General features: G+C 45.2%; 1 protein-coding gene and 1 non-coding gene across 2 annotated transcripts; one reads left to right on the top strand and one right to left on the bottom strand.

The window, feature by feature from the left end:
• The first annotated feature begins 13,396 nt into the window (after positions 1-13,396).
• On the top strand, positions 13,397-14,096 carry LOC123088670 (plastocyanin, chloroplastic). The gene has a single exon (XM_044510904.1). It carries the CDS (start codon positions 13,478-13,480, stop codon positions 13,937-13,939), a length of 462 nt encoding a protein of 153 aa, XP_044366839.1. The 5' UTR covers positions 13,397-13,477; the 3' UTR covers positions 13,940-14,096.
• Positions 14,097-18,442: 4,346 nt separating this feature from the next.
• Positions 18,443-18,515, bottom strand: TRNAR-ACG (transfer RNA arginine (anticodon ACG)). Its single transcript has one exon. It is a non-coding gene; the product is annotated as a tRNA-Arg (tRNA).
• Positions 18,516-24,737: the final 6,222 nt, after the last annotated feature.

Below are 24,737 nucleotides of genomic sequence, written 5' to 3'. Positions count from 1 at the left end.
TGCTCTCTCTATGGTATTTTGCCTTTAGGTTTGTGACGTCAGCTGGTATGTAGGGCATGCTACTCAGAGTCCCATTTTTGTTGTGGATGAGTGATAGTATCTGCACCATTCTTGATGGACCGACGTTACAATCATGTAGCAGCTTTATGAATTTCTTCTCGAGTGGGGTGAATCCTCTGTGGGCGGTCAGAAACTTCACCAGGTCGAACTTCTTTATGAGTTGGTGGTTGTGCTCGTCAAAATATGTAGTGACCACCCACTGTGCTCCATTTACGTTTAGCTTACACCGGACAGGGCATTCCGTCTTGAGAATGATTCCTCTCTTTTGTTCCGGAACGACAGGCACAACACCTTTCCCCTTCTTGTTCCTTCGTGCCTTGTGGCACCTCATCTCACCTCTGTTGTACTCGTTTGTTTTCTTAATCTTCCTATGGTATTCGGTGTTAACCGCAAACCCATGGAACTTTGCATATGTCTGGTAGAATTCCTTTGCTTCTACGAACGATTCAAATCTCTGCCCAACGTACTATGGCTGAGGTACCATGATCTCTGATTGCCCACCATCTTGATCCCATTGCGCTTTGTCATCAGTTTCATGATTCACTTCAGTATCGGAGGCAGTTTGATCTACTTGAGTTTTGCCAGTGCTTGTGTTCAAAGGGGTGCTTGTCGGCATTGCAGGAATGATTGCCATTTCTGACTCCGACTCGGTATTTTTTGCGGCATGATTGGTGGTTGGCTGGAGGACCGCATCTTCCGTGCGCTCAGAGCTCCCCGCAGTAGATGCCCCTACGCCGCTGTTCACTGTAGTTGTAGGCCCTGTAATAGAAAAAACAGGGACAAGCGTAAGATCTTTTGCTTGAATGGCATGTTTATCGTAACGGAGTACATCAACTTCAAGTGATTTAGCATGACATCATTCAAACAAGCAAGTTGTTAGTCTGCATGTCGACATGCATGGCAACTATAGTTGTCTAGTCATGGCAGCTACTGTCCAACAAACATGGCAACTTCTGGTTTTTCAGTAGTTGCAGCAGTCATGCATGGCAACCAGCTCATTTTTCAGTACGAAAACTTTGGATTCTATGTGCATGGAAGCTATAGTCCTGCATACATGGCAAATACTGCCGCCAACACATGGCAAACTAGTGTGTTCTAGCATCAATTTTTTTATATTCTAGTCTCGAGCTCACTATGCAAATTTTTCATTTTACCTTGCTGTGCTGCATGTGCCCATCTTGTGTGGTCTGTAACACCAAATTGATGTGCTCTATCTGCATTGTGAGAAGCTTGCCATGGGACGTTTGCCGGGGTAGAAGCATCGTAATAACTTGTAAGCATGGTATTAGATGGGTAATGCATGGCAACTGCAAGTTGTTCAGTCATGGCAACTGCAAGTTGTTCAGTCATGACAACTGCAGTTGTCCAGGGATGGCAACTGCAGTTGTCCATGGATGGCAACTGCAGTTATTATGGGATGCCAACTGCAGTTGTCAACTATGCTCCTTCTGCTAATTCATCGTCCGCAACTTTACTTTTTATGGACTCACCTGTGTATGACGTTGATGGCAGGTACATGGGTGCCGCCTGATGCCACGTGCTACACGAAGGCTCTGCATTTTTTTCCGACATAACTCGTGAGTCTTTTGCCATCCTTCGCAAGTTTATTTTTCATGTTCAGACCAGTATGTTTCATTTTCGTATGCGTTACCTTGATTTGCCACATTAGCTACTTGAAATTGGCTGCCCGGACATTTGTGAGTGTTAGCGCCCTGTGACTGAACTTGCCATGGTGCCCCCCTGAGTGTGTTTTGGTCATAAGAACCTGCAAAAAAATTACAGTGTAGGACATAAGTAGAATGTCATCTTCATCGTCGCGAACATGGCAAATGTTCTTTTTCTTTGTTATCATTCATCATACCAATGCCTGCGTACTGTTCTAGTAGTGGCAGCAACGGCCCTGCAGAAATGAGTTGACTATACTCTGATGCATCCCAAGGGGGCGCTTCTGGCCTTTGAGAACCGAAAAGTCAACGCCATCTCCATGACTCGTTCTTTTCCGCGTCTCATTTCTGCCAATGTGCTATCAATCACTTCACGAACAAGAACGCATCAACAATCCACAAAAAATGTATCCTTGTACTGCTTGCATGTAGAAGTTAACATGTCAGTGTTATCACATTTTCATGCATAGGCAACCAACATATCATGGCTAGTAGGACATGTACATCCACTATCTTTTCTAAAATATGGGTGCTAGCTATCCGTTCGATTCGATGGCATCAGCCACTACAATAGGATGGTAAGCAATAAGTTAACATGGTGGCAGTTGACGACAATGATAGGTGGCAACTGACGTTAGACACCAGTGGAAATTAATTTTCACACCCCCCCCATTATTCCAAATTTCTCAATTTTCTCTACCTTTTTATGGATTCCTACACATCCATTCATTTACCAACTACGTGCATCAATCTACTGAGAACTTACGGTTATCTCTAAATAGTACATGGCAGATCTAGTGTATTCTGCTTGGCAACTGCGAAGACACACAACCCATGTAGTATATTACCCCTATAGGATGGATCTAGTTGCCAACCTCGTCGGTAATTTTGCAATTTTTTGTGCCACGTAGAAGGATGAGAAGCAGTAGGGAGATCGGGAGATTCACCTGCTTTTAGCTGGTCGTCTTTGGAGGGTGTTGTTGGATTGGGTGTGGGGGGGAGGAGGTGGGGGTGGGGTGGGTGGGGAGGGTGGGGGTGTGGTTTGCGGTGGGAATGCCCTACGGATCTGCTCTGGTTGCCATGGCAACCAAAGAAGGCCGGCGATGGAGGTAGGGGTTCGGGAGGTGGGAGAAGATGGCGGCAGTCGGGATTCGGGAGGTGGGAGAAGAGGCCAGGACGGCTGGATCGTGCGGGCAGCTGGGTCCTCTGGTCCGCACGTCCGGGCGGGGTTGCCACACACCGGACATGCGGGCCATGCCTTTGCGCGCGCGAACGTGGTCGTGCGGGCTGGTTGCTGTCCATGCCACACGAGGCGTGTGGCACAACACCCGATACACCACACGTGTGGCAGTTATCGGGACCCATAAAACAAGGACGCCGATAAGTGGCGAACGTTCGGCCTGGAAGACCGCCAGACCGAACAACTCGTTCGTTACCAGAGGGGGATCGACCAAACCCACTCGTTCGAAAGGAAAAAGCCCCAGCCCGAACGCCCACGCCCCCACCCACGATCCCTACAGGCCTTTTTCCTGCAAAAAAGAAAAAAATATAGCCCAGATTAAAGCACTAGTAAAAGCCCAGTTTTTATACGTGACTAATAAACACTAGTCTTTTGCACGACAAAATTGCCATGATCTTTTGCCATTCTATGGAAAAAATTGCCATGTTCAACTTTATGTTTTAAAAAATGGCGCAAAAAGGAAAGTCACGGAAATCTGCATCTCAACGATATGAAAAGTTGCCATCACTACGGAGTTTACAAAAAACGAAGAAGTTGCCATGAAGTGATATAGTTGAAAAAGTTCTCTCTAGACACATAGTAAATTTGTGGAAAAAATGGAGAAAACATCTTAAGTTGTAATGATATCGTACATGTAATCCCCATGGCAAAACAAATTTCAAAGGATCAAAACATTTTGCCATGGAAAAAATAAATTTGAAAGAACAAACTTGCCGTATTCTCAAACTAATTTGTAATGGCCATGGCAAACATTCTTCGGATGGACATGGCAAAAAAGACACAATGAACCATGAAAAAAATGAAGTTAGTTGCCATGGAAAAAACACATATATAAATAACACTAATTTTAGTTGCCATGGCAAGTTTGACATGTTTTTGAACATCTTAGGTTGCCATTTTTTTTATATTTAGTTGCCATCGCAAGATTGCCATGTGTTTTGAAAATCTTAGTTAAAGAAGTTTGCATGTTTGCCATGTTTTAGTACAAACTTACTTAAAAAAAAGATTGCCATGTTTTTGCACATCTTAAGTTTTTCATGGCAAGTTGTGAATGTTTTTGAGATCTTAAATTGCCATGGCAATTTGCCATGTTTTTAAACATCTACAAACGTTGCCATGTTTCTGAACATCTTTACTTGCCATGGCAAATTGCCATATTTTTAAACATCTACTCCCTCCATTCCAAAATAGATGACTCAACTTTGTACTAACATTAGTATAAAGTTGAGTCATCTATTTTGGAACGGAGGGAGTACAACGTTGCCATGTTTCTGAACATCTTTACATGCCATGTTAATTTGCCATGTTTTTAAACATCTACAACATTGCCATGTTTCTGAAAATCTTTACTTGCCATGGCAAGTTTGGATATTTGTGAACATGTTAATTAAAAGAAGTTTGCCATGTTTTTAAACAAACTTAATTAAAAGAAGTTACCATGTTTTGCACATATTAAAGTTTGTCATGGCAAGTTTGCGACGTTTTTGAAATAAATTTGCCACAATCCGAAAAAATAAATTTGCCATGGTGCAACAAGAAGAGTTGCCATGGTTCATGAAATAAATTTGCCATGAGTCAAAAAAAAGACACTCGACATGCTCCAAAAATAAGAAAAATTGCCATATTCTTAAAAAAAATCATGGCAAATTACCTTCTTAGATCATGGCAAAATGCGGGGTAAAATAAGTTTTGGAATTTGCAATGGCCACGTTAGTAAGTTGTAAAAAAAATTGTTCCTAGACCGTTTGCCATGTTTTTGCACATCTTAAATTTGCCATGGCAAGTTTAGGAATGTTTTAACATCTACAACGTTGGCATTTTTCTGAACACCTTTAGTTGCCATGGCATGTTTGCATGTTTGTCAACATGTTAATTAAAAGAAGTTTGCCATGTTTTTGGACAAAACTTAATTAAAAGAAATTACCATGTTTTTGCACATATTAAAGTTTGCCATGGCAAGTTTGCCATGTTTTTGAACATTTTAAAATGCATGGCAAATTTGCCATATTTTTTAACATATTATGTTGCCATGGCAAAGATTGCCCTGTTTTGACCATCTATAACTTTGCCATAGCAAGTTTGCATGTTTTTGAACATGTTAACTAAAGAAGTTTGCCATGGCATAAATGGAGTTAAAGTTGTCATGGCAAAAATTAATTTTTGCCATGGCAAAAATGTAGTACTTTTGCCATGGAAAATAAATTAAAAAATACCATGGCTACACAAATATATTTAAGATGCTACATAGTAAAACTTGACATGTTCTACAAATGTAAATTTGCCATAATATTTAAATTAATTTTCCATGCTCTTTACAATAAATTTTCCATGGCCACTAAAAATAAAATTTCCAATGGCAAATAAAACTAAAATTTGCCATGTGAAAAATAAAAGTATTTTTTCCATGGCAAAAAATTAAGTTAAATTTGCCATGACAAAAATGGAGTAAAAAATTGCCATGGCAAAAAATGGAGTACTTTTGCCATGGCAAATAAATTAAAAAACTGCCATGGCTATGCAAGTATAGTTGCCGTGCTACATAGTTAAATTTGCCATGTTCTGGAAATGTAAATTTTCCATCATATTTAAAACAAAATTTTCATGCTCTTTACAATAAACTTGCTATGGAAACTTAAACAAAAAAATTGCCATGGAAACTTAAACTAAATTTTGCCGTGTGAATAAAGGTATTTTTGCCATGGCAAAAAATGGAGTAAAATTTGCCAAACAAGGGTGCGACAAAAGTTGTGGATGTACTTAACATTCAGAAAAATTGCCATCGTGATTTACTAAATATTCTTTTGCCATGTTTAATTAATTAAATTTATCATGCATCATAAACTTAATTTCCCATGGTCATTTACTAAAAATTGCCATCGTCCTGGCTAAAAAAATGTTCCCATGCGAAATACATGAAACTAAAAAAATGCCATGATCTACGAACTAAAATTGCCATGATCAATTTCTAAACTTATCAAGATCAAATGAAAAAAAAGTTGCCATGGTTACTTAATGAGAAATTGAAACTTGCCATGATCTTTGAACAAAATTTTCCATGGTCAAATGAAAATAGAGTTGCCATGGTTAAATTTAGAAATTCGCCATGATTCCTGAACTAAAATTTCCATTGTTATTTGCCGAAAAAATTGCCTTCGTCTTGGCAATAGAAGTTAATTCGTCATGTCAAATAAAAAGTTTAAATTGGCATGGCAATAAAAAATGTTTGCCCATAGTATGCTCGATCAATGATTGTAGACTGTTTCTTCTTCAATTGCATGGCCATATGTACTGAACCAATCAACCAAAAATGCATGCATGGACTCGATGGATCACTCCGACAGTAAAATGAACATGACATTACTGAACCAAAATAGAGATCGTCTCAAACGATCAATTAGATTTGATTGAATCAACATGAAAGCAACATGGGACCAGGTTATGTATGTCTGATATGCTTGACACCCTATTCTACTACTCGTCCTGACTGTCAGTGCAAAAACACAATTAAAACAAAAGCATGGCAAATACTGAAACAACATCGGTGAATGGATTGATTCATCGGACTTGCAGCTTGAACAAATTTCGTAGCGATGAGATGGACGGATGCATCTTGTACCTCGAGCAAGCCCGAAATGGAGGGGTCGATGGCTGACGACGCCGTTGATACACTCGTAGCAGAAGTGGGAGCGACTGCCACTGCCACTCGACGTCCTCCATAGCCGTCGACTCTCCTCAGCGACCGTGTGCGACGACGGGAGCACCCAGCGCTTTCCTCTCCTGCAGCTAATACTAACCAACACCTCTATTGATTATCTTCCAAAAATCAAGCAATCAGCAGAAAGGCAACTCGTCTCCGGAAAACTCACATTAGTTAGTAGCAGAACTGGAACAGGAGAGGCATGGGCAAGAACGGAGCTGCGCAATTTGTAGAACGCGCGGCGAGATGTAACCCTGTAGAACACACTCCACTTCTCTAGAACAGGAGCCGTGCCTACCCCTTCTCCACACCGGCGGCACGGTGGTCGGTACCTCGTCCTTGCATCTCCTCCCCGGCGGCGCGGTAGCCGCCACGCCATGGCTGTAGCTTTGAGGAGCTTGGCGCTCATGGCCGTCGCAGGGAACGGGGCGGCTGGCTCCCGCATGGAAGCCGAAGGCGCATCAGGGTGGTCCGCGTGCGGCTCGCCGGATCCGCCCTCCCCCTGCGTCGCCCACGGCCCACCGCCTCTCCCCCCATCTCCCTCTCGCCGCTCCTCTCTGCCCGCACCAAACACCAACTTCGACGGCATCGGCGCGCACCTCCTCATCGCCCAGCCGCCGCCGGAACTTGCCATGCTCCTCCCCGAGGCCGCCGCTGGACCTGCGGGGCTCCTCCCCGCGCGCCTGCCGCAGGCTTGCCATGCTCCCCACGCGAGGGCCTCGAGGGAACTGCGTGCCTCCTCTTCCCGCTGTCGCAGTCGACGCGCGCGACGGAGCCGTTCGGACGGAAACATCAAAACGCAGCGCGTTCGGGAGTTATCGATTCCGTAAAAAAATTGTCTACTATTGAAAAGTCAAACCATGTTCACGTGTAGGAATAGATTTGGTGACAGGTACAGATTTACAATTCCTGCCGTACATGTACATAGGAATTGATTATCCTCTTTCATAAGTAAAGATGTAAAGGAAGGAAAGATGTAATCAAGTCCGATTTGGTTTCTTACATAAGTAAAGAAAAGAAAAAAGACAACCACCCTGCCCATTGGCCAACTAGCCTCCTCCAAAGCAATTGTATAGTTCTCATGGGCCAAGCCCAAGTTAGGGTCCAACTGTTCTAATAAAAAGAAACATACCTCTATGCAGATACTATTGGACTATTCTACAAAAAAAAACGGCCAGACTTTCCGGAGAAAAATACGGGTTGGTGTTGTGTCAAAAAAAAATGTATATGCACGTATTTTTTAGCTGAAAAAATAGAGACATTAAAAAAATGATTTTCCATTGATTTCACATATAGGACCAAAAGGTAGTCATGGACACATACGAAGACACATACGAAGGAAGAGGATAACATATACAAGGAAATTTATAGATGGGGCCTCCTAATGAAAATAGATATGCATGCTTAGGTGCACCGTGCCTGATAATCATTCGATTCACACACGTACATAGCAAACCATATACAATTTTTTTCTATGATGACACATACAAAGCAAAAACACACGATGATGTCATCTCTTGCATGACCAAACTAGCACAGACCTAGGCACGTACCCACGTCCCAAAGTTCAAAAAGAAAATACATGTACATATAAAATAATCTCACAAGTCAAACAGATTACTTTTACATCTAGGATAAAAAAAACAGACATATATATGAAAACGCACATGAAGTGCCTGTGAGTCCAATACCTATATCTGGGAGCCGCTAGGCAAATTGACAATATATAGTTATATATAAAGAAATGTAGACGTGCAAGAGATCGCTACATATATAGTGATGCAAAAGCATGATCCTACACTATAGGTGATAAGAGAAAACATGTAATAATAATAGAACAAAGCTAATTAAGATGTCCCCACAAAAAAGGCTAACTAACATCTTACATTATTTTAAATAGATGTTCTCAGAGTGTATGCCAACGGAGATACGAATGTACTGCATATGTCACAAAAGATTTATTATGAAGAATCAGGTAAAGATAACAATATCACGGACTCATAGTCACACTTAGGTTTTCAAATAGGCATAGTAGAACTAAGATAAAAGAGTAGGTGAGCCAGGCAGCGACAAGAAACTATGCACACATATGAACGCCCCACCCAACAAGGCATAGGCAAAACAGATGTGGAGTAAGTCTTTTTGTTGGACTATGGAAATAAGTAAAAAAAAATGTGAATTCAAAAATATGCGCATGTGCATGTGTGTGCATGGAGGAGTTTGCACAGCCTACCCAATAAGTGAATAAAAAATTGTGCTTGCTTCTTACCTAGAAATTGGGCTTGCTACACAGATGACAGGAAGATCAAACCTAATAATTTTATAAAATTATACGAACATTATTTTGTTGAATAAATGATAAATAATAATAGAGAAGATTTGTCCTAGGTAAAATTAGAATTAGTACATCTCCGCAGTAGTTTTTATAAGACAATGTTATAAATATATAATTTAACTTATATTTGAATCTGATGTTTCCATGTGACTTTTAAAAGCGGGTTCATTGTTATCAGGAGTCAAATAGTTTCCTTCACATGCCATTACATAAGCTTCATAATATGCGATGTTTATTTTAACTCTGAAATACATATCTAAGATCCAATCAAAATTAAAAAAATACATAACAAACAATCAAAATTAAGATCCCATGCACCACCGTCGCCGGTCCGCGCACCTCAAGGGACCCAGTATAGTATCAGAACTTTACAAAGTGGTTGGAAAGGAAGAATTTCACAAGTGTATATGTTGTGCAGTGGTGCAAAAGCTGAGGATCAGTCATGCTTCGTGTGTTGTGTTTCTTAAAGCTCGGTTAAGTGCTCCGCACCGATGGCTTATATATGTATGTAGTTGACTGCTGCTGCTGCTTTTAATTCATTCTCTCTGTCTCTTTTGCCCAGGGCCTGCGTTGCATACACATAGTTGTATTGATACATACTGCAATTGTGCTTACCTGTCGATATCATAGCTTCCTCTGCTTTTGCTCTGTTTTCTTAAATAAACTCTTAACTTGCACTTGCCTGTCAATAGCTTCCTCTGCTTCTGTTTTGTTTCCTCAACTCTGAATATTTGGTTGTAGCTTCAGGTCTGTTTCAGGCATCAGGTCGACTCGACTTGGGGCCTGACAATCTTCCTCCTTCAGACCACGGGATAGACGGACGGAGATGCTCCCTCCTCCTCAACCTAATGGCGTCTGCTATCCACCCTATGTTTCTTTAAACAGGGAGAATGCACACTAGACTGTGTGATATTTACATACGGCGACGAATCAACAGTTTCGAAAACCCTAGCCAGCCACAACCCATAGACCGAACACTTACAAATCAATCAGCGATGAACTCCACTCCAAATCAGGGACATGATGCTTCCGGCGGCAAAACCGTTCACTCTCGACTCCTCTGCACCAGAGTTCAGACAATCAAAAACAAATCATGCTCTAACCTCCTCGCATAACGGGAGACCATACATGCATGCTTCAGGAATCACAAACCTTAACACCAATATTCTTACTAAACCACAATCATTCACTACTACCTCTCACATATTATCATCTGTATATCGCAAAACTACTACAAGTAATCGAACATATCATATTCAGTGATCTACAAGTTTTATGTAGGATTTTATGACTAACCATGTGAATGACCAATTGTTGTTGACTCTCTAAATAGATATAAGTGAAGCAAGGCAGTTTAATTCTTTCTACAAAAGATTTGCCCACTCTCTAACAAATATAAGTGAAGCCAAAGAGCATTCTACAAATGGCGGATTTCAATGCAAAGAGAAACAAGCAATCCAAACTTCAAATGATATAAGTGAAGCACATGAAGTATTCTATACAGCCATACTCAAAAGATATAAGTGAAGTGCAAAGAGCATTTTATAAATCAATCAAGGACTATCTCATACCAGCATGGTGCATTATTAAAAGAAAAGGAAAAACACACGACGCTCCAAGATTTATGCATATCATGCGACAAATAAAAATATAGCTCCAAATAAAATTACCGATGGTCGTTAGAAAAAAGAGGGGATGCCTTCCGGGGCATCCCCAAGCTTAGTTGCTTGAGAGTCCATGAATATTACCTTGGGGTGCCTCGGGAATCCCCAAGCTTGGCTCTTTCCACTACTTATTCCTTCATAGTGATCTCACCCAAAACTTGAAAACGTCAATCACACAAAACTTAACAAAACCCTCATGAGATCCGTTAGTATAATAAAGCAAATCACCACTTTAAGTACTGTTGCAAACCCATTCATATTTTACTTTTGCATTATACCTACTTTATTCTAACTTCTTCATGGCTTATACCAACATTAAAATCCATAGTTCCATCAAAACAAGCAAAACAATGCATCAAAAACAGAATCTTTCAAAAACAGGACAGTCTGTAGCAATCTGAACATTGACCATACTTCTGTAACTCTAAAAATTCTGAAATATTAGGAGAAAATAAACAATTTTTGATTCCCGATGGAAATAGCCGCAATTTTTATCTAAAACAATACCCATGTTTTTTCTTCAGACGGTAAGATACCCCAGTCAATGATCGAGGTATTATACCATAGAATGAGTTGAGTTGATGATGAACATTAATAGTGGAGTCAAGTGAATATATATGTACGCACACACGTTGCAGTCGTGGACAAGACGAGGATGGGATGATGTGTTTGTGGACCAATGTTGGGCGTGCTACTTGGGAAAAAACAAAGGGAACCCTTTTACGATACAAAATGAAAAGACCCAATTCATCTGTTGCATTCAACATGATGAGCAAGAGCAGGTCTCGTCATCAATCTGTGGAGCAAACGCAGGCGGGAAGTAAAGCCGATAGATATACGAAGATCCTCCAAGAGAATCATGCATTACATACTGCCCGCTTCAGCTGTCACACTTGTCCAGCAGCTGGCAGGTAAAAAGAGTTCATTGCCACACATTCATGCGCCTGAGCAAAGATGTAGCAACATGGTAGCCATATGCGTTGCAACTCCTGTAGTAGCACTCTGGCACTGTTGCTCTAGGGCTCTAGGGCTCTAGGGCTCTAGGCAGTAGCCTATAGAGGCGCATTTGATGCGATTGGATGAAAAATGAGGGTGTGCTGCTCTGGCCGAGGCACCCACAAGTAACAACAGATATAACAACAGTTCTGCCTTGAACTATAAGAAGAGGAGACGCCTGAGCTGATCAACAAATTATTCATTTGCGCGCACTAAATATATGGCAAACCTCATTACCTTGAGTTATGCATTCTTACTTGTTTATGCTAAACTTTTTTACATCAAAATAATTCAACTTGTATTTAAATGTATTTTTTTTCTTGAAACAACATTCAGTATTATTGTGTTGAATACTAAAATATTAGGTATAATTAGCAAAATTATCAATGTAAACACACTTGTATATTATGCCAATATACTTATTACTCCCTCCGTTCCTAAATATTTGTCTTTTTAGAGATTTCAAATGGACTACCACATACGGATGTATATAGACATATTTTAGAGTGTAGATTCACTCATTTTGCTCTGTAAGTAGTCACCTGTTGAAATCCCTAGAAAGACAAATATTTAGGAACAAAAGGAGTATTACACAATCATTTGTTGGTGCTTACCTAAGTTTGTATATTTTGTTGCAATTTTCTTATTTAGTTCAGGATAATTAAGAAACTATGTTGTTATAGTGGATTTTTGCTATAAATCTTAGCAAATATATATTTCAAATTATGATTTCATATGGTGCTTTCTTGTATACTTAAATATCATAGAGAGTATGGATCTAGTAATCTAGCAAATAACTCGAAAGTTGTTTCTAGGGTATAGGACTATCAAGCTTAGATGGAATTAAATAGATAATTCTCGATGGTATGTGTCTACTACTCGCACCGTTCCACTTCCACAATGTAGTGTGTATATTTTTTATGAAGTCAAACTTTATAAATTTTAGTCAAGTTTATAGAGAAAAAACCTATACATCTAGAAAACCAAAATACATATCATTACATACATCACAAGACGTATTTTCGTGTTATACCTATTTGGCTGAGTTTTCAAAAAATCTATATGCACTACATTGTGAAACGGATTGAGTAATAATTTGTCCTTGAATATCGTCTTCTATTCTCGGTTGGTGGGGCCATCAACACATCGTTCGCTATGGCTTTTATCAACACTTGATTACTCTGCATAAGTGGAGCAGAGCAAGGAGAGGGGGGATCTCAAAGTCTCGCCGTCTACAAGGGGCCGGGGTGCCGTATAGATTAGATTGCCACATGGCACAATCCAGGCACGACCTTATCCCAATCATTTTCCTGCGAAAATATTTTGATTGCCGATGGAAATAGCTGTAATTTTTATGTAAAACGATACCTATGTTGTTCCTTGGCACGGTGAGATAACCAAGTTACTCAATGATGGAGGTAGCATATGTATCATAGAATGAGTTGAGTTGATGATGATACATAAATAGTGGAGTCGAGTGAATGTGTATGCATGTACATACGTTGCAGCTGTGGACAAGACGAGGATGGGATGATGCATTTGTGGACCATATATATCAGGACAGTAGGACATGTGGAGGATATTGTATGGATGACATGCAAGCCAATGGACCTCACCTCATCCGGATGGGGAGGTAGCAGCCAATCAGGCGCCGGCATCCAGATTTGGTTACCGTTCATCCTGGCCACCCAATCCTCATGCTCTTCTTCTGGGTATATATAAAACCAACCAACCAGCACCTTGCCTCGTCTAGCTCTATCTATCTACGTACGTACTCTTTCCCAGCCAACCACTCCCACTTGCTAGCTAGCAGCAGCAGCCATGGCCGCTCTCTCCTCTGCAGCGGTGTCCGTCCCTTCCTTCGCCGCCACCCCCATGCGCAGCAGCAGCAGCAGGATGGTGGTGCGCGCGTCGCTGGGCAAGAAGGCCGCCAGCGCGGCCGTGGCCATGGCCGCGAGCGCGATGCTGCTGGGCGGGTCGGCGATGGCGCAGGACGTGCTCCTGGGCGCCAACGGCGGCGTGCTGGTGTTCGAGCCCAACGACTTCAGCGTCAAGGCCGGCGAGACCATCACCTTCAAGAACAACGCCGGGTACCCGCACAACGTGGTGTTCGACGAGGACGCCGTGCCCTCCGGCGTGGACGTCTCCAAGATCTCCCAGGAGGAGTACCTCAACGCCCCCGGCGAGACCTTCTCCGTCACCCTCACCGTGCCCGGCACCTACGGCTTCTACTGCGAGCCGCACGCCGGGGCCGGCATGGTCGGAAAGGTCACCGTCAACTAATTAAGCTAGCTCCATATCGCTGTTCTTGCGAGTTTGGGTTCATTGTTGATGGGTCAGACCGGACGTGTCATGCATGCATATTGATTAATTGTACCAACGTACGCTATATGTATATGTTTTCTACTACTATAAGATGAGATGAGGCTCTTGATCATAAGCAATCCTTCTTCTTAGCTTTGATTTGATTGATGACCTAAGGCTGCGGTGGATGATTAGCTTTGATTTATTTTCAATTTGTTGTCGAAAATTAGCTGCCTGGCCGTGGCGTGGCTTCTTGCACGCGATTAGTGTCACGTGTCAGATATACTACTATGTGGAGTGAAGTCCGAAATAAATCCTGACGTTGTAGAGGTCGACACAAATGAACCCTCACCTTTAAATCCCTGAAGTTGATACCCTACATTTACAAATCCCGGTCAATCCCGACCCTGCATGAGTAAAATCTTGTTTTGTGTAATTGGAAAGGTGCGATCCCAGCCAGGATTGATTTCTGCAGTGACTTACTACATGGGCCCACCTATTATCATATGCATACCCTATCGGACCAGCTGCGGTGCAGCGGTGACCGGCAGCGCCCCAACCGACCAGGTGCAGTGCAGTGGTGACCGGCAGCGGCGCCGACGAGCTCCTCAACAGTGTGCTACACCTGGGCAAGCCCAACCTGAGAGCAGGGGCGGAGCCAGGATTTGGTCATGAGGGGGGCGAAAAGCCAACATTCACAAAAAGTCATGGAAAATCACGATATTTTAAGGCTTACGATAGTGTTGATGATAAATCATCAAAATGTATATCTGAAACTACAAAAAAAATGTGATATTTCTGTTAACTTAAATTGACTCTACGACCACCAGTGTTGGACAAGTTGATAATGTGAACTTTACAACTATTTTTCCTTAACAATATAGACAATCATATAATGTTGAAAAAAAATGTCTTCATCTTGGTTCGAAAACATTTTCTTGACTAGTTCTTACCGAAAAAGCTTGTTTGGTTGTCGCGGTTGATATTAGAAGAGTTATGACCAACCGATCAACCATTGAGTGTGTAGTGGTTTTACTTGTTTAAAACCATCTGACAATTAAATTGGCATGTGAAGATGAGATTTTTAGGTTTAGATGGTTGCAAACATCTAGCTAGAAATGGGCAAGCTTAGACTCAAATTGAGCCCATTCTTGACTAGAAAAGACTACAGGATACAGAACTCCACCGCTGTGGATGTATTAGACACGTGAAATACCTCATGTCGTGGATCCGAAGATGCACAAAATTGTCGAAAGCTCTATTTTGTAGGCAATGCTAATTAACCAGACTAAGATCATAATTCATGAAAGGAACTACTGGTGCGTATTGGTACCTGCTGCCAATATCTTCGATCCTGGTCACCTGGCTAGCAGCCTTCTGAATTTCTGAGGTCTAATCCACCTGTGTCTAGTCGTATCCGGACATCGGACTTAGACCAGTGGATGGTGTAGTCATCGTGACGGGCGGCCGCGCCGGCAATGGCAAACACTCTAGTAGGACACGCATGATGGTGGATGGCATGCACGGCGGCCGGCGGCCACGGCAAAGCCCTAAGAGTCCAGTAGAAGACGCACTCAATCCATCGGATGGATCACATTGTATCCAGAGGGAAAACACTAGTCAGCCACAACTATACGCCTAGATGCATGTGTGGGGTATTGGGCTCTGGCCTTTTATATTCAGTGTGCTGGACGCGGTAGGCTCGGCCGTCGACGCCATTCCAGATAACCTGGAGGCGGCGGTCGTCGATGCCATCAAGCCATGCCATGCCAAGACGACGTCCTACAGGCTGCACTCACGTCTGTTTGTGCACACACATGCACATACGCATCCATGTGTCCATCCTGCCATTGGCCGCCGCATTGCTCGCTAATCACGCCGCGGTTTGCCTCGGTTTCGTGCCCAACCCCACTTGCTTCGTGCACAGATGCACTGTTTCTCACAGCTACGCGCCGTCGGCCGCAGCCAGGCAGTCCGCGAGGCTTGCCTGCGCACCGCCGCTCAAACAGGTCATCGATTGGACGCCACAACCACGACCCCTTGCTGGATGGCAAGCTCGCATGGCCGAGCTGTGTCGCAGTCGTCGCCACCGCGCCAAGCCTGGACTACGCCATGAGCCGCGGGTGCTGCGTGATAGGCCGGCCCGGCCACCACAGCCCACCGCGTGCCTCGGCAGCTCTGACCCACTGGTTGCGCACGTCACCGGCCGGCTGCCCGCACTTCGCCGTGCTTGCCGGGGTCGAGCCGTGTGCCGGCCGCCGCGATCCCCCAGCCTCAACCGCATCGCGCGCGAGCCCTGCTGTCCACGTCGCACTCCGCCGCCCGCCACCACCACTTTGTCCAGCCCCACCGTTTGAAGGTCTCCAACAGCCGCTGCCTCCAGTCGTCGGCCCGACGGAGTCGGCTCGGCGGCCATCGACGCCAACCAGTGCTCGGCTCGGCCAGCCTCCTAGGAGAGGAAAGAGGGGTCGGTAGTCGTGAGGGGAAGGGGATCGTGAGAGGAGAGGATAGAGGAAGAAGAAGAGAGATGAATATGACTTGTGGACCCAAACTGCCAGTGAGAGTAGCGGATGAACCCGACTTGGATCGTCCCTTTTCCCAGTGCGCCAAACGTGTCTAGGGTTAGAAAAGATCGGGATTAAATAGGGTCAGGGTATCAACTTCAGGGATTCGAAGGTGAGGGTTTATTTGGATCAGCCTCTACAAAGTCAGGGTTTATTTCAGACTTCACTCCTACTATGTGTCACGACTTGGTACCTTTAATAAGGAGGCAAATTGAGCTACCACCTGACTTTCCATCTATTATGACATGTGGGCCAGACACCTAATGGGAGCAGTAGGAATTGCGTCAGGCCCCATTTATGTCCATCTACTGAAGCCTATTAGTCAGGGCTTCAGCCACCGTACTGAAGCCCTGTAAGCAGTAGGAATTGCGTGATAACCCGTACGCTTAGAGCCCCATTTATGTCGCTGATCCAACGCCTATTAGTCAGGGCTTCAGCCACCGTACGAGAGCCACGGGCAGCGGTGTCAACAGCGGCGTACAGGTCTGGTGCAGTGAGCTTCATGGATTGGCCCTCCAGCCAACGATCAGACCAAAAAAGGGCCTTATGCCCGTTCCCAAGAACGACGTTGGTAGACGCATCAAAAACATCCTGCACTTCAGGCTCAACAGACGTACGCTGCAACCAAAGCCAGCGAGCACGGAAAGCATACCCCAAGAGCCTGAGATCGAGGATGCCAAGGCCGCCGTACTCGACAGGCCGACATACCTGGTCCCAAGCAATCAAGCAGTGCCCGCCGCTCACCACATCAGTCCCCTTCCAGAAGAAGGCTCGGATCCTCTTCTCAAACCCCTGTATGAGCCACGCCGGCAGTTCCATGGCGATGGAGTGGTAGACTGGTATGGAAGTGAGGACCGATTTAATGAGCACGAGGCGGCCAACGGTGGTGATCATACCCGCGATCCAAGGTTGAAGACGGCAAAGCACCTTGTCCTATAGTTGTCATGTTCTCGTTGCTCATGCTTTATGTTTTCTCAGATATACTATGTGTCACGACTTCGTACCTTTTATAGGGAACCAAATTGAGTTACCACCTAACTTTGGATCTATGATGACATGTTGACCACACACCTAATGGGCGCAAAGTCAAAGTAACTTTAACAAATAATGTTATAGGAAAACGATTCCGTCGAAAGAAAAAAAAAACCGGCGCACCCAAAGAGAAAAGAAGATTTGGCGGATAAGGCCAATGGGTTCAAATGTTGCATGGGAGCAAGACTTGAAAACAAGAAATTTGGGCTTCAGTTGAATGTCTTCATTCCTCTTTTTTCTTTAGAAATAGAGGACACACACACATGCACGCACACACACACTAATGCATGGACTCATTGAAAAGGAATTTCTGAAAGCACGGGGGGCAACATAGCAAGTTATTTTGAACTGCTCAAAAAAGGTGCTTAAAAGTTTAGATATTTTTTACATGAATACGCATGCTTGTGGGCTAAGTACTTGTGAAATTTCGTTCAATAGTACGTTGTATTATGTGCTGCGCAAAAAAAAAACAAATTTTCAGCCCACAAACAACAAAAAACAAGCCCCTAATTTGCATGTGTTCTATTTTTTTTTTTATCTTTCACATGCAAACATGTATAATGTTGATTTTTTGGCCCGTTATACTGCATTGCTATATGTGCATGCACGCAAAAATCTGAAAATTTCAAGCCATAAAGATCTGGTTTCTTGAACTTACGAAAAAAAAACATGCACCATGTGTTTTGGATGCACTCATATCCTATCCAGCACACACAAAGAAGAAATTGTTTTTTTAGGGGTGTACCCACAAAGAAGGTGCGACTCACTCATTGCCGTGGGCCGGCAGGTTGTACGTGGGCCGTTTCTTATGGTAGTTTTCTTAGAGAGGATGGCCCGTTTTTCTATTTTCTCAGTGAGAGAGAGAGAAAAAAAAGAGAGAAAGATGCGACTCCGCTGGGGATCGAACCCAGAATCTCTGGTTTCGTAGACCAGCGCCTTATCCATTGGGCCACGGAGTCCTGCTTGCTTTCTTTTTCGTTTGGCGCTCTTATCTATTCTAATTTACCGAGTTTAAAATATTTGCCATTTTCTATTTCTAAAATTCCAATAATTTTCATTTTTAAGAAAGATATTAGTGCATTTAAACAATGCTTGTGAATTTAAAAATTCTCCATGAATATAAAAATACATTTATGAATTCTAAAAACCATTCACGAGTTTTATAATTGTTCACAATTTTTTTAAAGATCATGAATTTTAGAAAATATTCAAATAATTTGATAAATAATCACAAAATACAAAAAATATATCTTTTTAGGGGTAATAAATAATTATATCTTATACAATTAATAAAGGCCTAGGAGAGCTCCAAATCTTTTTTCCTTGAAGTGGGCCCTGGCTATATTTGGTTGGGCTGTGGGTCGTGCACGATGATATTGGAACCAACAACCCATTGTACACTTTAAAAAAATATATGAAAAAACTTCAAAAAGTTTTATTTTATGTGAAGTTCCAAATACTTCCTCCGTTTCTTTTTAGTACGCATATAAGCTTTGGTCAAAGTCAATCTTTGTAAAGTTTGACTAACTTTACAGAAAAAATATTAACATCTTCAATGCTAAAGTTATATGTTATGGATGCATCTAATATTACATAGTGTGGATGTTGATATCTTTTTCTACAAAGCTAGTCAAGTTTTACAAAATTTGACTTTGATCAAATCTTATATGCAAACTAAAAAAACAGAAAAAGTATGTTGGCAAACCCAAACCCGAAAGACCGGCATACATGGCCAATCCAATAGCGTCCGCAGGGGTCCGTATTTGCTCGCCTCCATGATATATGCCAGATCTGCCAGAGAAATGACCATGTCCGGACAGTTCTTGTACACATTTCAAAGCAGCAGGTTCGGTGGCACCCCACGAGCAAGCTGCTGCCAGATATTGTTCTGCACGCAGGGAACTTGACAGCAACCAAGAAAAGAATATTCTCTTGTCGTCTGTTGGGATGAACTAATATACCCTTAGGACGCTGCTTCGGTGTCGTACCTGCAGATGCAGTTGCGTCAGTGACATCTAGGCCAGTCGTCAGTTTGGCCCACATGTCATGGACCCAACAGCACTTGCAGTTACGGCACCGAAGCTCAGTCCGCGAAACTAGTACACCTTGTTGTTTATTGCTTGAATGCCTCGTGCTTGCGTCGAGTATGATTTCAGTTTCTTGTGATTAGAAAGTGACACATCTAAAAAATCCAATCGAATCAAACTCACTGGATCAAATCGACACCTCACTTCGCTTGTACGATTCAAACTACATTCCGCAGTCACAAAAATATCTGATCTAAAACAAACAGTGGAACCGGCAAGCGTGAGAGGAGAGGATTAAGCCCTACTTAAGGAGGCGCACGTCGGCGGGGCTGCGCGGCAGGCGGAGGATCTGGCCGAACTCGCGGCAGGGCGTGGCGAGGAAGATGCAGAAGATCCCGGCCACGAAGAGCGCGAGCACAACGCCAGCCGCGAGCGCCTCGGTCCGCGTCAGCGTTGGGTGGGACACAGCTGCTGAGGCGGCGGCCGCCTCCGGCTTGCTCCTCTTGGCGGCCAGCGAGTTGTCCTGGCCGACGACAAGCGGTGACGATGCTGTGCGTTGTGTTATGTGTTCTGTGCCTGTAGTGCAGGTTGATTAGGTAGAACGGCAGGGAGCTTTGTGCAAAAGTGCAGGCGACGACCAGTCCGCGCACCTAGCTGCCACTTGTCATGCTATCATAGGCTGTGGACCAAATTATCACACGGAGTGCACGTTGTGGGAAGGCTCACTTCACTTTTCAAGTTTTAGACCAAATTGTCACATCTTCCGCAAGTTGTAGGATCTAGGTGCTATTACTCTGACATAACTTATTCTTACGAATTCAGCCACATTTTGGAGTCAAACGGTGAGTTGTTGTTTTTTTTACGCTGCTACGGCGGGCAAAAGCCGGCCTGAACAATTTTCATTTTTAAAACCAAGGTCGAGATACAAACACAACGGCACAACAACAAGTAGCACCCAACACACAAAGAAAAGAAACAGGGAACATTATAAGAAGAACTAGAAGCAAGCTACGACAACAGCCGACACCAAGAACTTAGCACCCATCCTCAATGGGAAGACCGAGAAAGAATGGGGACTAGGATTGTTGGATCAGACGAAGGGAGATCCGACACCGAGAAGACGTTGAGAAGAAGTCGCCTGCTGCTCTGCGATTACTCAGCACCTTGAAGAATTAGAAGAGTCACAACCACCGCCGAAGGGTTTCCCACTGCCTAGCCACGACGCGACAGAGAGAGCCGCTGACCGTGCCGAAGGGCAATGTTCCACCGAGACAGCCCTGCACCTCCTCTGGGCCACACCACGGCCTCCATCACAAATAGAGAGAACCAGAACACTATGCGATGCAACAAAACCTCAGGCGTCGTCGAAGGGTACCAAAACTCCGAGTCATCACCGCCGCCACGAGCACCCAAGAGAGAGGTCGACCAACAACACCAGGATGACCAAGGTAAAGGCCGCCGTCACATATCACTTCCACCACCGCCACCAAACAGTCCAACAAGCCAACCACGCTCCAACCGAGACACCAAGCAACCCACGACAGATCCATGGCTCCAAGACTATGCCCCCAAGGGGGAAACGACATCTTCGATGTCGTCATTGTCCAATCCATGGAAGGATTTTAGGCTTTCGCCCGGAGCACACTAGGAACAGGCTATGCAGCTTCACAATGACGCCTTCAAAAAGGGAAGCGGCGCCATCATCGCTGCCGACAAGGTCAACAGTAGGCTTTCGCCCGAAGCATCGCATCCCGGATCTCACCGCTCCACACAAGCCGCCGAGTCCGGCAAGCACATGAGCGCGAGACCTCACCTCCCCCAACCAGACCATGGAAAGCATCCTCGCCGGGTCCAAAAGGAGGCACCCCACAGATGCCCTTGCTCACCTTGAGCATTGACGCTGACAGTGGGAGGATCAGTCCAGGCCACAGCACCAGCACCACCACGGTCCTCCACCCACACCATCCCTTGTGATCCAAGCCGCTGATACAAGAGGGGAGAACTAGGAGCCAGATCGGTGTCCCCCTCAGTTGCCAGCCGGAGCAGAGACCACCTCCGCCGCAGACCATTCCACTCACCATCTCCCCTGTCGGCCTGCGACCTCCACCACCAGCCCGCTATAGGCCCTCAAGCCACTGCACAAGCAGCCGACGACCGAGGCCACACTCCGGGACGCCAAATCTGGGCATGGAACACCAGCCGCCGGAGGCATGACCACCAGACACACGCAACCAGCCCGAGTCTGCCGCCCCCTCCGGCCAAGACACACGCAGCCAGCCCGAGTCTGTCGCCCTCCACCCCTGCGCCGCCGCGCACCACTGCACCGCCGCCACATCGCCACACACGCGCCCGAGGCACCGCATCCTACCACCTCGCGCCATCCGGAGAGTTGCCCCGCCGCCGCCTTTCCTGGATCCAGGCGAGCTTTGCCGTCCGGAGCCTCTGGCGGCGGCGAGACGAGGAGGCGGCTGGGGGGAAGGAGGCGGCGCTAGGTTTTTCGCCCCCGAGTCGCCAGGGAGGGCGACACAGAGGGGAGAACCAGGAGCCAGATCGGTGTCCCCCTCAGCTACCAGCCAGAGCAGAGACCACCTCCGCCGCAGACCATCCCACTCACCATCTCCCTGCCGGCCTGCGACCTCCACCACCAGCCCGCTATAGGCCCTCAAGCCACTGCACAAGCAGCCGACGACCGAGGCCACACTCCGGGACGCCAGATCTGGGCGTGGAACACCAGCCGCCGGAGGCACGACCGCCAGACAGGTGTAGGACAACAAGTGGATACAAGCGAAAGCGATGGTTGTGCGTACTTTATTTTTTTGGAAGGAGGCTTGTTTAGACTAGAGTAAAATGCATCGGCGGTCACTGTACTTGTATCGAAAACTCACATTGGTCACTATACATAAGAATACGATCACTGAATACGACTTGATGTGATTATACGGTCACTGGTCACTATATAGCTTTGTATTTTTTCTAGTTTGACAAGTCAAACTAACTTTATGGCACATAATGCAGTCTAGTCAGCCTCTGTCTCTACCTTTATGTGGGTCCAGCCTATCAGTAGATAGAAATAAACAAAGTAAATTAAAATGCACCGCATCAAACCTGGAATCTCCGCACACTCAAACAATCTTAACCGAAACATTTTAGTGTTCGTTTGCATTCTTTTATACAGTACAGAAGAAGCACGCAACACGCAGCATGCAGAAGCACCGGTGCACGCAGCACACACGCATTGCAGCCATCTACACGCCCGAATCTCTCCGGTACCTCGCCATGCAACCCGTGGAGTCCTGCCTCGCCAACGCGTACCGATGAGGCATGCGAGTTATGGCTCCGTCCCAACCTTCCTATCTGTTTGTTTGCATGGACTTATAAGTTTCGGGTCCCTACCTGTTTGTTTACAGGGACTTATAAGTTCATGTTGCACCGCTGTAACGAGGCTCAGGAGAGGGCCTGTCCGGCGATTGGAGGCACCGCTGCAACGAACCGAGGCGGGGCGGCGACGGGGCAGCGAACCGAGGCAGAACGAACCGAGGCAGGGCGGCGGCGGGGCGACGACGGGGTGAGAGGCGGGGCGGCGACGGGGCGGCGACGGGGCGGCGAACCGAGGCAGGACGAACCGAGGCAGGGCGGCGGCGGGGCGACGACGGGGCGAGAGGCAGGGCGGCGACGGGGCGAGAGGCGGTGCGGCGACGGGCGGCGATGGGGCGAGAGGCGGGGCGGCAGCGGCGATTGGACCGAGAGGCAGGCGTTGTGCGGGGGACGAGCCTGGAGCGATGCGGGGTAGGTCCGGCTCGGGATAAGTCCCAATAAGCTCCTCCCTGAGTCTTATTTGATAAGTCCCAAATCACCACAATAAGTCCCAATAAGTCCCTTATGGTTGGTTTAGGTGGGACTTATAAGGACTTTTTTAAGTCCCTAAACCAACAAATCCCTGGAAACAAACAGCCTCTTAGAGCAAATCTAACCGATCGCCTATAACCGAGTGGAGGAGTAAAAAATTCGATTTTACTACTCAAATCGATACCTACCCAATCTTCTGTAGTCGTTAGTGAAGATTAAATTATCCCCAACCGTGCAGCCCGTCTCTATTTTTATTCCACCACTCAGGCCTGGAGAAAAAGCTCTCCTCCCCTCTGTTGCCTCCCCCGCCGCCCCACTCCCACGTCGCATCTACGCCGGCAACGTCCCCCCCAGCCACTGCGGACGCTCCATAGGCTCCGCCGTGGTCCTTGACCACCCAATTCTGTGCCTCTCTCACCCCGTCGCCGGCGCACAAACGGTAGATCTGCGACTGCTGCCGGCGACAGGGCGTTTGCCATGTATTGGCCGGGTGCCGGACTGCACAGCACCAGGAACCCCTCCGCGCTGCATGCAAGTATTGACCCCGCCTTTAGCCACTTAGATCTCTCCCATCGGCAGTTCACCGACAAAGACATATTCAGCCGTCGCACGGGCACGATGCTGGTCCAACATCTCCTCGTCTCCCCGTTGCTGGTCAAAAAGTGCGACGACTGCCCCTGAAAGGTGTTGCGCTGAGTTTCCACCACGTCTGAACATCCCGGATAGATGTTCTTTAAGTGCAAGAAAGATGGGGTATGTGCTTTTTTTGATTCGATTGTTCACTGGATTCGGCGCAATTTCGGCAGCTCATTATTTGCTCGAATTTGTGTGTAGGATGGATGCATGTTTTGGTATTGAGAAGAAGATTACACCTATCTATTGATAGCACGAAATTTGGTAGATGTCCGTGCACTCATTGCTAGAATAGAGGCTATAAATGAGATTAGATGCGAAGCAACGTCGAATTTGTCAGAATCGAAGAAGAAAGAAGTGTGCATGCTCGATAAACCAATAGAGAGAATCAACAATGAAGACATAAAAAAATATCAATCCAACTAGTGGGAGCAATTATCAAAGTTGGATATCCTTCAAAGTGTCTAATTGTTGTTCTTATTTTTCTTTGGTTTTGTTCTCGTAGCGAAGAATTGATGAAATATGTACTCCAATATATCAAAATATTGTTGGATGAAATAAAGAAGCAATGAAATGTGTTTCGGCAGCCGAAAATGAAATGCAAATGATTTTTTTACTTTGTTATATATAGGGGTATGGCTAGGTCCGGCGAAAAGTTAGTGGAGTAAAAATATC

Source organism: Triticum aestivum, chromosome 4A (genome assembly GCF_018294505.1).
Source record: "Triticum aestivum cultivar Chinese Spring chromosome 4A, IWGSC CS RefSeq v2.1, whole genome shotgun sequence".
In the NCBI taxonomy this organism is placed as follows: domain Eukaryota; kingdom Viridiplantae; phylum Streptophyta; class Magnoliopsida; order Poales; family Poaceae; genus Triticum; species Triticum aestivum.
This window is presented reverse-complemented; position numbering and strand designations above follow the sequence as displayed.

Bases quoted from the DNA above. Each gene is read 5' to 3' on its own strand.
- LOC123088670 (XM_044510904.1), top strand. From the start codon at position 13,478: ATGGCCGCTCTCTCCTCTGCAGCGGTGTCCGTCCCTTCCTTCGCCGCC.